The sequence below is a fragment of the Balaenoptera borealis genome (genome assembly GCF_965194805.1).
Source record: "Balaenoptera borealis genome assembly, chromosome: 6".
In the NCBI taxonomy this organism is placed as follows: domain Eukaryota; kingdom Metazoa; phylum Chordata; class Mammalia; order Artiodactyla; family Balaenopteridae; genus Balaenoptera; species Balaenoptera borealis.
Genome location: NC_138863.1, coordinates 112,434,023 through 112,448,433, shown reverse-complemented (window position 1 = coordinate 112,448,433; position 14,411 = coordinate 112,434,023). Strand labels below are relative to the sequence as shown.

The following is a 14,411-nucleotide window of genomic DNA, read 5'->3' as shown; positions in this document are numbered from 1 at the left end:
AGTTATCTTTGAAACATACCTTTTGAGTTCCCACCTGTAGGTGACATCAAACACTGATATTTTGAGACAGAAGAGCAGAAAAGTTAAAACAACAAGCAAAGATTCTGGGGGCAGCAAGGAGCCCTAGAAGAGGAGTCAGGATTACTGAGCTCTCATCTTTAATGTTATCTAGCTGTGTGACTTGGGCTTTGTTTTCCTATTTATAAATTGAAAGTGTTGTGTAATATGATTTCAGAAACCACCTCTGGTTCTAAAAATTTGGGAATCTAAAACAGAAAGTAAGAAAAACAATTTGATTGTATGAGAAAAACCAAGAAATGAGGGACTTCCCTGGTGGCTCAGTGGCTAAGAATCCACCTGCCAATGCAGGGGACTCGGGTTTGAGCCCTGGTCCGGGAAGATCCCACATGCCGTGGAGCAACTAAGCCCCTGTGCCACAACTACTGAGTCTGCGAGCCACAACGACTGAGCCCGCGAGCCAGAACTACTGAAGCCCGCGTGCCTAGGGCCTGTGCTCCACAGCAAGAGAAGCCACTGCAATGAGAAGCCCGCGCACCGCAACGAAGAGTAACCCCCGCTCGCCGCAACTAGAGAAAGCCCATGTGCAACAACGAAGACCCAACGCAGCCAAAAATAAATACATAAATAAATTAATTAATGAAAACAACCAAGAAATAAGAAATAACACTGGAATCAAGCGTCCCTCTGGTGGTCACCGTGTTCAAAAGCCTGCCCTCATTCAGCCATATCCTCAAGGCCTTTGTATTCCCAGGTTCTTCTTGCCTCGCAGATCCAATATGTACCCCTCCCATCCACTTTATTATCCTGTCATTTTGTACTTCTATTATGACAGAGGCAGCCTTGTTTTAGAGTTATTTTTATCTCTCCATTAGATTCTAGTTTCTAGAGGACAAGGAATGTGTTTCAGTTATCTTTGTTTCTCCTGTTGTGTTTATGTGTTTTACCCATAGCAAGTTCTTGGTGACTATTTCTTGAACTGAATATATGCCCAGGAGAGCGAAAAAACTGAAGAATTTTATGCAGTGGCACTTTGCTTACTATAGGAAGAACTCAAGTTCTCAGTAGAGCTATGTTATTTGTTTGTTTGTTTTTATTACATTCTGGCTAGGTAGAGAGGAGGAGAAAGAATCTCAGTGAGCAATCGTAGCAAATGAGATGCTGTAAGGTGGGGGGGACTTGAAAAGGACAACAGTTAAAGTTTTGAATCCGATGTTAGCTATAAGAATACATTAATGAATAATTTTAAAAATCTGGGCAACCCCAATGTGTTGAGTAGGAAAGGATTAAAGGATTTTAAAGTTCTAAAAAGAGCTTTGCTGCTGAGGCAGCAGTGGTTTGGATGTGAGCTACCTCTTCTGCATGTTAAGCACGACCTCTTTGTCCCCTGCAGCACAGTTGTAGAAATAGGTGGAAGCCTCTTCAGGAAGCCCATGAAGGGGGCTGCTGCTTTTAAGGAACACACTTTTCCTAAGAACACTTTCTCCCAAATCTCTTCTTTTCCACTTCAAAGGTGGTGGAGGGAGTGGAGGGCTGGGGGGTTGGTGAAGGAAAGGAAGGAAGATAAATTGGGCATCTTGGTGGATGGAGAAGAGAGACAAAGGAGATCACTGAGGTCCAAGGGGCATAATAGTCTAGAGAAATTTGATAGAGAGAGACCGGGGTTTTCTGTGATGCTGAATGCAGGGGGTGGTGGTATGGGGGAAATCACTCTTTATAGGGGAAGAATATGAATGACCAGCAAACACATGTAAAATTGTTTAACCTCACCAGGGATCAAGGAAATGCAAATCAAACCACTTTTTGTTCAGCATGCTGGCAAAATTTTAAAAGATGCGTGATATTAAATGTGTGGGGAAATGACTATTCTTTTACACTATTAGTGGGTATATAAATTAATAATGCTCTTTTTAGACATTGCAATCTGGTGCTATCTATTACATTTAAAAATGTACGTACTCTTTAACCCAGCATTCCCATTTCTCAGCAGTCACCCTAGAGTAATTCTCACACATGTTCACAAAGATGTAGGTATAATGAATTTTTACCCTAAGTTTGTTCTTTTTTTGGAGCTCTTTTATCATGGAAAATTTCAACCATGCAAGTAAACAGTGTAGTATAATGAGCCCCCATGCACTTGTCACCCATCTAAGGTTGTTAATAGCTTTACATGTCAAGTCATGGGAGAAAATTAAATAAAAAGTAGTACATCCATACTTTGAATTTTGGAATGCTTTGCAGCAGTATGAAAAAGGTGGAAAGAGCTTTATGTAATTTTCTAAGTGGGTTCCAACATATAGCTAAGTAAAAAAACTGAGTTGGCAAATAATGCATGTAGTATGATACTGGTAGGTTGAAGAGATTCAGAAGGAGCCAGCCCTACCGCTTAGGAAGTGTGTGACTTGGGCAAGTTACCTGTTCTCTTTCTGCTTCAGTTTCCTCATCTGTAAAGTAAGGATGCATGATAATAACAGTATCTACCTCATAGGGTAATTGGGAGAATGTTTGGCATGCATTAAGTACTAGATATTCTTATTTGTGCAAAAAATTGATCAAAAGAAGGTAAAACTCTATATTTTATATATACAAATATTTATGTAAAAGCATAGGAAAAATTTGGAAATTATTCACACTTAACTGGTATTAGTGATTTTATCTTGGGGTTATGGGAATTGAGAAGACAGTCAAGGAGGCCATGTGTTTTATGTATATCATTTGAACCTTTTACTATGAGAAGACATTCCTATTACTTGTATAATGCTTAGACAAATTAAACAATTCCCAGGCTCTACCTTTGGAGATAAATAGTGATTTAAATATTTCCTACTTGGAAGTATATTGCAGTATATAGAGGGGCAAAAGCAAAGAGCAGAGATAAATGGAAGATATAAGATTCACTGCAGCAAAATTGCAGAAGCAGTTGAGATGGAAGTTGGTCCATCTAGTCTTGTTATAAACTAGACTGAAGTGGACGGTGAAAGGGATCTGAGGACCGGATCTGAAGAGCAGATAAGCACACATTTGGAGATATTATTAATGTAAATGCAGTAGTGGGACTTAATACTAATATTTTGCATTTATTCATCATCTGTGGCTGGAATAGTTCTTATCCCTCACAAGGAAAGATTGGAGATTAAATAAGAATATGCCTGTGTAAAATATGGTAATTGTCCATACATACCCAACACCCATAGAAGAATATGCTTATTCGGTAAACTTGTACATAACTCTTATGATTCTTTTTAATTAATTCTTTTGTTTTCCACATTCTGAGTTCAAAAATACATTAATCTTAAAATATTTTAAATAGAAACACATTAACTTGGGCAAACTAAATCAACCTGGCAACAGGTAGTGTCCTTTCTGGATCTACCAGATGAGAAGTTAAGTTACAAATTTAGGAATTAGAACTAGCTGTTCTTGACTTATTATTATCATCTAGAAGGACTTCAATTAATTTATATTTGAAACTTCCTGAAGGCAGGCACCTTGTTTTTAAGTTTTCGTTTCCCATTTTCTAAAACAGCACCAGGCACCTAACAGCTGCTTTTAATAGGTGTTTATTGAATGAAGAAAGGAGTGAATGAATGGTGAGTGAAGGAAGGTTTCATCACTTCTCTTGAAATTCTCTGGAGATTCCTGCCTTGGTGACTGTACCTCTTTCTAGTTCAAGAAATAGTGGACTACTTATTTAGGATATATGATATTGCGTGTGTGTGTTCAGAAAGGTCACTTGATAATTTTCCCACTACTAATTTTACAAAGAGCTTTAAGAAGTTGGATAATCATCATGCATCCCTTTCTAAATCATATTATAGTTCTTCATGTCTTATCTCAGACTGTGGACACCTTGAGGGCAGGGATTATTATTCTTTGAATCACTCTGCACAATTGACCATGACATGCCATGACAGTGGATACTTGATAAATATTATTGAATTAATGAATGAATAAATGCTGATAATTTTCATAATTTTGAAAATTTTGATTTAGAGAATTTCTCTCTAAAGAGTCTCCTGTTCTCAAATTGTGTCTTCCTCTTCCAGCTGTACCTTCTATTGCAATTGGTCTCACAGCTGTATCGTAGAAAATTCCTGATTCTCTTTGCACAGAGGCCATCAAGGCAGGTGAGGATGGTGTAGTCCCACTGCTGTTGCTTCTCTCACAATGTTTGCTCTCTCACTAAGACCTAATTAAACTGTGATGCCCTTACATTCCTCTGGGGACCAAGCCTAGGGTGATTTTTCCAGGCTTCTAATCTCTTAAATTGCCTATGCGTCAAAATTCTCCCCGTGGCCATTATTGGTAACACATTGAAATAAGTGAAAATTATGCCAGAGAGGGAGTACACTTGCATGGAAAAGCCCTTGCCTTTGGACTTGTAGCAAAATAGCTCTTAATATTGAAGAAACAAAATCTTTTCTGCTTTGCAAACCAGTGAAAATCTAATAAAAGCGTGTCTCCCCAGAGTACTTTACATCATTAGCATCCTGGCTTCACACTTCACTTTAACAAATAACTTATTTTAAAAGTTTCTCCAGGGAGAAGACAAGGATCCAAAAATATCTTGGAAGAAAACTTTACCTAGCAACCTGATAAGGCTGTTTTATACAGTTTCTGAAATTTAACCTCATGCAGCAAAGTGTGGCTTTTTTAGTTTCTGATTTTGTTATGTACAGAAACTTCTTCATGGTTAAGCAAGCAGGAAAAAAGAGTAGTGCCTTACATGTGAGTAGCACTTTACAGCTTTCATTCTATAAAGCATTCATTATAATTGCTACTACCATAATTGATCACCTACTACAGGACGTTGTGCTAACCATTCTACATATGTACAGAGAACTTAATCTTTGCCACAGTCCTATGCGGTAACAAGTATTACAAATCCGATTTTACTAATGAAGAAACTGAGGTTTAGAGGAGTTATGTAATTTGCCCAAAGTCATATAGTTAGTAAGTGGCTGAACCTGGATTTGCTTGACCTTAAAACCTACAAACTTATTTCACTTGGAGAGAACCTTAAAAAGTTTTACGTGAACAGCTCTTTTCCTTTTATATGTACCACTGTCCCAATATCTATGTCTGTCTCCATCTTTTTCCTCCCTTCTTTTCCTTCTCAAGAAAAGCCAACCTCACAACATATCCTTCTTTCCCTCCTGCTACGTGTGCTCCAAATTCCTGGTACCACCTTGCTCCACAACTCCAGGGCTGTCCACAAGGTGCTTTCTTTGGGTGGCACCTCCTGAAGCAAGACTTCAGCATGCCATGTGAATGCTGCCCCCTGGGGTGGTGTGACTGCCAGCTCTGTGGATTTCCTCCCTCTCACCTTATCAAGAACTTCAGTCTTGCATCTCCCCTCCATCATCAATCTCTCTCACATGCTCCTAGATTATTCGAATCAGCATACAACATAGCCACTATCCTCTACCTTAAAGACAAACAAAACCCAAGAAACAACACCAACAATCACCCTTGACCCTATATTCCTCTTTCACCTGCTTTATCAACAGCAATCAATAGTTTTTTAAAAAAAATATTTACTTATCTATTTATTTGGCTGCGCCGGGTCTTTAGTTGCAGCATGCGAGCTCTTAGTTGCGGCATGCGGGATCTAGTTCCCTGACCAGGGATCGAACCTGGGACCCTTGCATTGGGAGTGCAGAGTCTTAACCACTGGACCACCAGGGAAGTCCTAGCAGCAGTCAATATTTACCACCCCGAAACATTCTTCTTTCTCGAGTTCTATGCCATCACTCTTTCCTTGTTTTCCTATTTCTCTACCCACTCCTTTCCTCTCTCACTATATACTTTCCTTTATCCATTCTCTAAATACAAAATTTCTTCAAGCTTTTTATGAGGCTCCTCTTCTTCTTTCTATATTCTCTTCTTAAGTCTTCTCATCTGTTCTTGTGATTTAAAATACTCCCAAGTGCATATCTTTACCCCAGATCTTGCCTCTGAGTTCTATTCTTATACCCAATGTTCTCCTTTACAGCTCCCCTTGAATATCTTACAAGCATGTCAAACTTAACGCTTCCCAAACCAAACTCTAGCTTTCTTGCTCCTTCCCATCTTCATCTCAGAAGATGGCATCATCCTCACACAGTTGCTTAGGCCAGAATCTTGCAAAATATCTTTGATTCCTACCTTTCCCTTATCCCTGCATTTAATCCATCATCAAGTCCTGTCTATTGTATCTCCGAAATACATATCAAATCAGTTTACCTTGTCTGCTGACACCCCCTAGTCAAAGCCTCCACACCATCTCTCTTTGGATGCTTTAATAGCTGTTCCTATTTCTTCTTTTGTCCCCCCCTGCCCACCAATCCATTCCTATAGCATACAGATTTTTGCAAAATGTAAATTGGATCACAATACTCTCTTGCTTAAAACATTTTAGTGAGGTCCATTGTGCTTCACATAAGGGCCATACAGAAGACCCTATATGGTCTGGCCCATGCCTACCTCTCCAACTTCATTGCAACCAATGTGCTCTAAGTGTCCTCTTTCAGTTCACTAGACAGATCAGACTTTCCTACCTTTAAGCCTCTGGATATGCTATTCTCTGCCCTTAAAAGCCTTCCCTGACCCCAACCTGGCTGCCTCCACCTTATCCTTCAGCTGGTCCCCAAGATTCTTCTTGTCAAAGTCACCAATGACTTCCACGTTGCTAACAGTGACACTGACACATGTAGCATCTCCTCTTTCTGTTTGTGCAGTAATTTCCAGTTTCCCTACTTGATCTTGAGTTCCTTGAAATCAGGGATTGTATCTGCCGTATGTCTTCATTTCCCTGTTGTCTACCATAATGGTTGGCTTACAGTAGGTATTTAATAAATGCTTAGAAATGAATGAAGGTTCAAGTTCAGACCTCTTGGGAAAGATTGCTGCAGTACTAACCCCCAACTCCCACTAGTGTAGTGAACAGAAACTAGAAGGAATATTAAGAGACAGGGATTCAAGTCTTGGCACTGGCAATAATTGTCAAATTCTTCTGACCTAAGTTTACTCATCTGCACCGTCTATATCACCAAATTTTTGATATCTCTTGCTCTTAAGATTACAATTTTTAATTGCTAAAGCTGTATTTCTGAGTCCTCTACCCACGAATCCCTTCTTGTGAGTTGCAGAAAATCAGTAAATGAGATTTAATTTTTAAAAGACTTAAAAATTTTTTAAATTTATTTATTTTTTGCTGCATTGGGTCTTCGTTGCCGTGCACGGGCTTTCTCTAGTTGTGGTGAGCGGGGGATACTGTTTTTTGAGGTGCATGGGCTTCTCATTGGGGTGGCTTCTCTTCTTGCAGTGCATGGGCTCTAGGACTGCGGGTTTCAGTAGTTGTGGCACACGGGCTCAGTAGTTGTGGCTTGTGGGCTCTCGAGTGCAGGCTCAGTAGTTGTGGCGCACGGGCTTAGTTGCTCCACGGCAGGTGGGATCTTCCCGGACCAGGGATCAAACCCGTGTCGCCTGCATTGGCAGGTGGATTCTTAACCACTGCGCCACCAGGGAAGCCCTTTAAAAAACTTTAAAAAAGCTTATAATTACGAAAAATTTCAGACCTAACAGAAGTAGAGAATAGTATAAATACCCAGGTAACCATCAGTGGCTTAAACAATAATCCACTCATGGCTAATCTTGTTTTATTTCTAGCTCTATCCACTCCTCCCTCCCCTTATTTTGAAACAAATCCTGGACATGGTATGATTTCCTCTGTAAATATTTCAGACTGTATGAGATATAATTACTAACTGCTAGCTGGCACTCCTTCTGTTCCTCAGTGACTTAAAAAGTGCTGTGTTCATTGCACAGCATGTTGCTCTTCTCAGAAACCAGATAAATAGCATAACGATTTTATTTGATGACTTACCCAAACCGTAAATTCTCTGAAGGGTAGGGGTAAGGGAGGGTGGATATTATGGCATCTAGCTCAGTGCCTTGCAATCAGTCAACAGAGGTGGAAAGAAAAACAGAAACACAAGCAATGTGTTTTAGGTTTTTTAATACACTCGTAATCACATGACTCTAGGGCCTTGCCTTACTTCCTTGCTTCTGTTCCCTTCCTGAATTCATTGCTCTACAGGAAAATTTTGAATTGTATTAAATCAGCCAAAGAACAGGGACTTGAGGGCAGAGTAAATTCTTCCTTCTCAGGAACAAAAAGCATTAAAAAAGAAAAATCAAATGATTTCAGCCTGAGAAGATTTTTCCTAGCGGGACTCCGGGGGCGGGGCTGCGCGGAGGGCCCGCCCCCGCCTCCGCCCCGCCCCGCCTCCGCCCCGCCTCCGCCTGCTCTCGGCTCTCCTTTCCCCACCCCCACCCCCCCGCCCTCCTGCTCTTCTTCCCGGCAGCCCTAGCGCCCGCCTCGGCGCTCCTCAAGATGGCGGCCGACAGTGAGGTGAGGTGTTTGCTCCCTGCCTATCCCTACCGCTGTTTAAGTTTGCTCCTCCGCGTCAGCGCCCCGGAGCTCAATCTCTTTCTTTCCTTTCACTTCCCGCAGCCCGAGTCTGAGGTATTTGAGATCACGGACTTCACCACTGCCTCGGAATGGGAAAGGTGAGTGAGTCGTTATCATTGGTTACCAGCACTTTGGGCCCCGGCGTCTCCCCCCGCCACTCCCCCAGCATAGACTCCCCCAACCCAGACGCCACTTGTGCGGGGAAAGTAAGACCCGTGGGTCTCCGGGTCTCCGCCTCCTCCCTGCTGTGGTCGGCCGCAAGCCTCTTCTGCGTCTCGCGTCTGACCAGCCCCGGCCCGCCCACATCAGCCGAACCCCGGAGGAGTTTTGTTTTCTCCGCTCTCCGACCACGCTCCTTAGCCCTTTGGTTCTCGCGTTGCTGCCCACCCGCAGAAACAGTTCCCCAGGCTACCCCTTCCGTTCCTGCGTTCCTTTCCGTGTACGTCATTTTGTCATAGTGAGCAATAAACTTCGCAGGTGCTTTTTTCTTTTTCTTTCCGTGTACATCCTTTTCAGGAGAAGGCCTTTTTTCAGAGTCCTGGTGGTTGTCCGTCTGCCACACTCCCACCAGCTCCATCGTGTCTTTTAGAATAACCTTTTGAAATAGTCCGCGTCTGGCTTGGGAACGCTTCGATTCAAGTTGTTCCGTTTCAGTGGGTAATGTGCCCAGGCTTCCGGCGCCATCAAACTCCTAGTTGAAACAGCTAAGTGAAACTGTAGGATCGCTGGAATTAGTTGAAAGCCAAGTTTGGGGAGGAGTGATAGCTTGGATCCAGGTGTTATCAGTTCGATGTCGCAGAGGCCCTTCAGGTTTTCTTGAGTGTTGAGGTCAGTAGTTAGCTTGTTGGAACATTTTATAATCTTTCTGGTTGGGAGAGGAAATCCATCTGGATGTGAATGTCATGTCATCAAACGGCATAGAAAAGATCCTTGCTGGGATACTTGTTTGACCTGTGGTCTCTTCCCCCGCCCCCCAAAAAAGTTCTTAAGACACAAGCACAGTGGCAAGGCTTTATTGAGCAGGTACTGTGTGTTCAGAACTATACTAACAGAGAAGAACAAAGCCAAAACAAAACCCTTGATCCGTGTGTTAAAAAAACAAAACAGCAAATAGTTAAATTAGTTTAAGGATGCTGTTGTTGTGGATTATAATTGTTGGAGGTATTTTCATAGAAAAGATAGGAAGTGTGCTGGGCCTGGAAAGTGGAGAGTAATTGGTTAAATACGAGAAGGCCCTGACCTGAACAGAGACAGGTGAAAACCTTTGGGATTTAATGAAATGTCTTTACTGGAGTGAAGGCTGTTTGTTGAAGGGAAGTAAACAAGATTATTAAGGAAGATAGGACCAGGTTATAGACAGCTTCCAAAGCTAAGTAAAGGAATCTAAATTCGGTGCTTTAAGACCAGTGATTCTCAAACTTCAGTGTGCGTCGGAATCATAGTTTATGATTCTGTATGCCCGAGATTCAAAAATTTGCATTTCTAACAAGCTCCCAGGTGATGCTGCTGGTCAGGAGACCACACTTCAGAATATTAAAGAGCAGTAGTGAGGGACCCTTGATTTTAAAGTGGCAAAGTGATACGGGAGTTGTTTGAGGAGATGAGGTAAAATGAAGTTACTTCGATTAGGTTGGTGATTTGGAGACTGGAGAGAAAGGCTAGGAGGGAAGATTGTTAGACATTTCAAAGAAGTCGATGATACGCTTGATGAAATGTAAAAGTAGGAAAAAAAATCAAACATGGAACTGCAGTTTCTTGCCTGAGAGAATGAAGATACATATGAAAGTGGCAAAGTGAGAAGAATACAGTTTTAGACCTGTTGAATTTGAAATAATAACTTAATGTCTTAAAGGTAGTTAGAAAATGTAATTTGAATCTTGGAGAGTGGGATGAGGAAACAAGAAACAAGAGGAAACAAGAGTATTTAATGGAAAAATCATCACTTTCCACTAGCAAAATGTTTAAAGTATCCTGAAGTGGAATATTAAATCCTTTAGCTCCTTATTTGGAAGTAATTGTTAACACAGTTATGAAAACTACCACAAAGTAGGAACTTTGATTTTTGACTTTTAAGCTCTTGTTTCTAGAGTAAAACTAGTGTTTTACAGTTTGTGGGAAAGTGTTAAGACTTTGGAGTCTTTTAAACCTTGAGTTTAATGTTTGAATGAAATTTCTTGTCAGTATGTTATGAGCCATATGGACAGTTTATTGAGAGAAGCCAATGACTCTTTTTATCCCTTGTCCACTGAAAAAATATTGAGTACGTATGTGTCAAGCACAGTGCAGGGCATTAGGGATGCGCGGTGGTCAGCGAAAGCATATGGTTCCTGCTCTTGCTGAACGTACAGACTAATGGTATAGACAGACACGAATCAAATAATAGTACAAGCGTCTGTAATTACAACTGAAATACTGAGAAGAGAAAGGAACCTGGTCTTTTAAGAGCATATAACAGAAAAACCTAATACAGAATGAGAAGAGGAAGTGACTCTTCAGGTGAGGTCTGGAGAGCTTTCAGGGATAAAGTTATTACATTTTTCTAATCAAGTATCAATACTTACTGGATAGAGTCCAATTTTGGTTTGTTTTAGTACTGATAGGATTCATACAATGAATATTTTAAGATGTTCCTTCTTTTACCGTGAAAGCTGTATTATTTTAAATTATTTTTATTATAATACATCATTATAAAATAAAAAAAGAAAAATCACCTGTAACCCTACCAGCAGGAGATAGCTGCTGTTAATATTTTGAGAAAATTCCTTGTAATCTGTGTGTTGTAAACTTTCTGTGTTAAACTGTATTAATATTTATTTCTAAAATCTTTTTTTTAAATTAATTTTTATTTATTTATTTTTGGCTGCTTTGGGTCTTCGTTGCTACGCATGGGCTTTCTCTAGTTGTGGCAAGCAGGGGCTACTCTTCGTCGTGGTGTGTGGGCTTCTCTGTGCGGTGGCTTCTCTTGTTGTGGGCAACGGGTTCCAGGCGTGCGGGCTTCAGTAGTTGTGGCACGTGGGCTCAGTAGTTGTGGCTCATGGGCTCTAGAGTGCAGGCTCAGTAGTTGTGGTGCACGGGCTTAGTTGCTCTGCAGCATGTGGAATCTTCCCGGACCAGGGCTCTAACCCATGTCTCCTGCATTGGCAGGCAGATTCTTAACCACTGCGCCACCGGGGAAGTCCCAATATTTATTTCTATAGCTTCCATTTTTTCATCTAGCATATGGACATTTTCTTATTTCCTCAAATGGGCGTCAAAACATGATTTTTAATGGGTGCATATTAGTCCTTTGAATGGATGTACCATTAATTTACAGCTGTTTGCTGCAGTTGGACTTTAAGGCAGTTTCCAGTTTTTTACCTTTATAAATGTAATGTGTATTTCACATACAGATTTTTGCTCACATGTGCCTACATTTAAATTTTTTATTTCTTTTTTTGCAAGCGTGTTTGCTTATTTGTAGAGCACTCTTCATAAAAACTGATAATTGCCATTTGAACCCCCTCAAAATATTGTATTAATTAATATCTTTTTTTAATTTTAAAGAGGAAGTAATTAGAAGGTTCAGTTGAATCATAAAAACTCCCATTACTACCTTTACACCAAGAATGTAAATAAATAATTTATAATGTCACTGACAGGAAAAACCTGATACTTTTGAATATATTTTGACTAGAATTAACTCTAGTACTCTAGCAATACTATGTAAGTGTTTTAGGAGAGCACTGTTGCTGTTAGATTGCATCATACATGTACAGTGTAAGAAGGCAGCTTCTTAGAGTAATAACAAGTCTTCTCAAAGTGTCCTTTAATATGTATTGAACACTGCTACTAAGATGTGACAGTGTTCATTTGCTGAAATTGAGCATGTTGCTAGTCAGAGTTTATTCTCTTTAATAGGTCTGCTTGATCATTAGATTTAAAGATCAGACAGTGAATAGTTTAAAAATCTGTTGATTATTCCTTAAAGCTGACAAATCTACTTGCAGTTTCTTGCCAGCTGTCCCTTAAAGCTTGTTTTTGTTTTTTGTTTTCCATGTAATGTCTGAAACATTTATATTAACGTATTTCCATGCAAATAACCCAATGAAAGTTTAGTATTAGTTGTTTTGTTTGTTTGTTTTTTTATACTGCAGGTTCTTATTAGTTGTCCATTTTATACACATCAGTGTATACATGTCAATCCCAATCGCCCAATTCAGCACACCACCATCCCCACCCCACTGCAGTTTTCCCCCCTTGGTGTCCATATGTCCATTCTCTACATCTGTGTCTCAACTTCTGCCCTGCAAACCGGCTCATCTGTACCATTTTTCTAGGTTCCACATACATGCGTTAATATACGATATTTGTTTTTCTCTTTCTGACTTACTTCACTCTGTATGACAGTCTCTAGATCCATCCACGTCTCAACAAATGACTCAATTTCGTTCCTTTTTATGACTGAGTAACATTCCATTGTATATATGTACCACATCTTTATCCATTCGTCTGTTGATGGGCATTTAGGTTGCTTCCATGACCTGGCTATTGTAAATAGTGCTGCAATGAACATTCGGGTGCATGTGTCTTTTTGAATTACGGTTTTCTGTGGGTATATGCCCAGTAGTGAGATTGCTGGGTCATATGGTAATTCTATTTTTAGTTTTTTAAGGAACCTCCATATTGTTCTCCATAGTGGCTGTATCAATTTACATTCCCACCAACAGTGCAAGAGGTTTCCCTTTTCTCCACACCCTCTCCAGCATTTGTTGTTTGTAGATTTTCTGATGATGCCCATTCTAACTGATGTGAGGTGATACCTCATTGTAGTTTTGATTTGCATTTCTCTAATAATTAGTGATGTTGAGCAGCTTTTCATGTGCTTCGTGGCCGTCTGTATGTCTTCTTTGGAGAAATGTCTATGTAGGTCTTCTGCCCATTTTTGGATTGGGTTGTTTGTTTCTTTAATATTGAGCTGCATGAGCTGTTTATATATTTTGGAGATGAATCCTTTGTCCGTTGATTCGTTTGCAAATATTTTCTCCCATTCTGAGGGTTGTCTTTTCGTCTTGTTTATGGTTTCCTTTGCTGTGCAAAAGCTTTGAAGTTTCATTAGGTCCCATTTGTTTATTTTTGTTTATATTTCCATTACTCTAGGAGATGGATCAAAAAAGATCTTGCTGTGATTTATGTCAAAGGGTGTTCTTCCTATGTTTTCCTCTAAGAGTTTTATAGTGTCCAGTCTTACATTTAGGTCTCTAATCCATTTTGAGTTTATTTTTGTGTATGGTGTTAGGGAGTATTCTAATTTCATTCTTTTACATGTAGCTGTCCAGTTTTCCCAGCACCACTTATTGAAGAGACTGTCTTTTCTCCATTGTATATCTTTGCCTCCTTTGTCATAGATTAGTTGACCATAGGTGCGTGGGTTAATCTCTGGGCTTTCTATCTTGTTCCATTGATCTATGTTTCTGTTTTTGTGCCAGTACCATATTGTCTTGATTACTGTAGCTTTGTAGTATAGTCTGAAGTCAGGGAGTCTGATTACTCCAGCTCCGTTTTTTTCCCTCAAGACTGCTTTGGCTATTTGGGGTCTTTTGTGTCTCCATACAAATTTTAAGATGATTTGTTCTAACTCCGTAAAAAATGCCATTGGTACTTTGATAGGGATTGCATTGAATCTGTAGATTGCTTTGGGTAGTATAGTCATTTTCACAATGTTGATTCTTCCAATCCAAGAACATGGTATATCTCTCCATCTGTTTGTATCATCTTTAATTTCTTTCATCAGTGCCTTATAGTTTTCTGCATACAGGTCTTTTGTCTCCCTAGGTAGGTTTATTACTAGGTATTTTATTCTTTTTGTTGCAATGGTAAATGGGAGTGTTTCCATAATTTCTCTTTCAGATTTTTCATCATTAGTGTATAGGAATGCAAGAGATTTCTCTGCATTAATTTT

The 14,411-nt window shown here is 40.0% G+C and overlaps 1 protein-coding gene across 4 annotated transcripts in view; it reads left to right on the top strand.

Moving 5' to 3' along the window:
- The first annotated feature begins 8,372 nt into the window (after nucleotides 1-8,372).
- RAB3GAP1 (RAB3 GTPase activating protein catalytic subunit 1) overlaps nucleotides 8,373-14,411 on the top strand; it is a 157,175-nt gene continuing 151,136 nt past the window's right edge. For all 4 annotated transcript variants that reach the window (XM_082397854.1, XM_082397853.1, XM_082397852.1 and 1 more), the window contains exons 1-2: nucleotides 8,373-8,413; nucleotides 8,516-8,571. In XM_082397854.1, coding sequence (XP_082253980.1) covers nucleotides 8,396-8,413; nucleotides 8,516-8,571 — 74 coding nt within the window. In that variant the 5' untranslated portion in view covers nucleotides 8,373-8,395. The remainder of the gene's footprint in view (nucleotides 8,414-8,515; nucleotides 8,572-14,411) is intronic.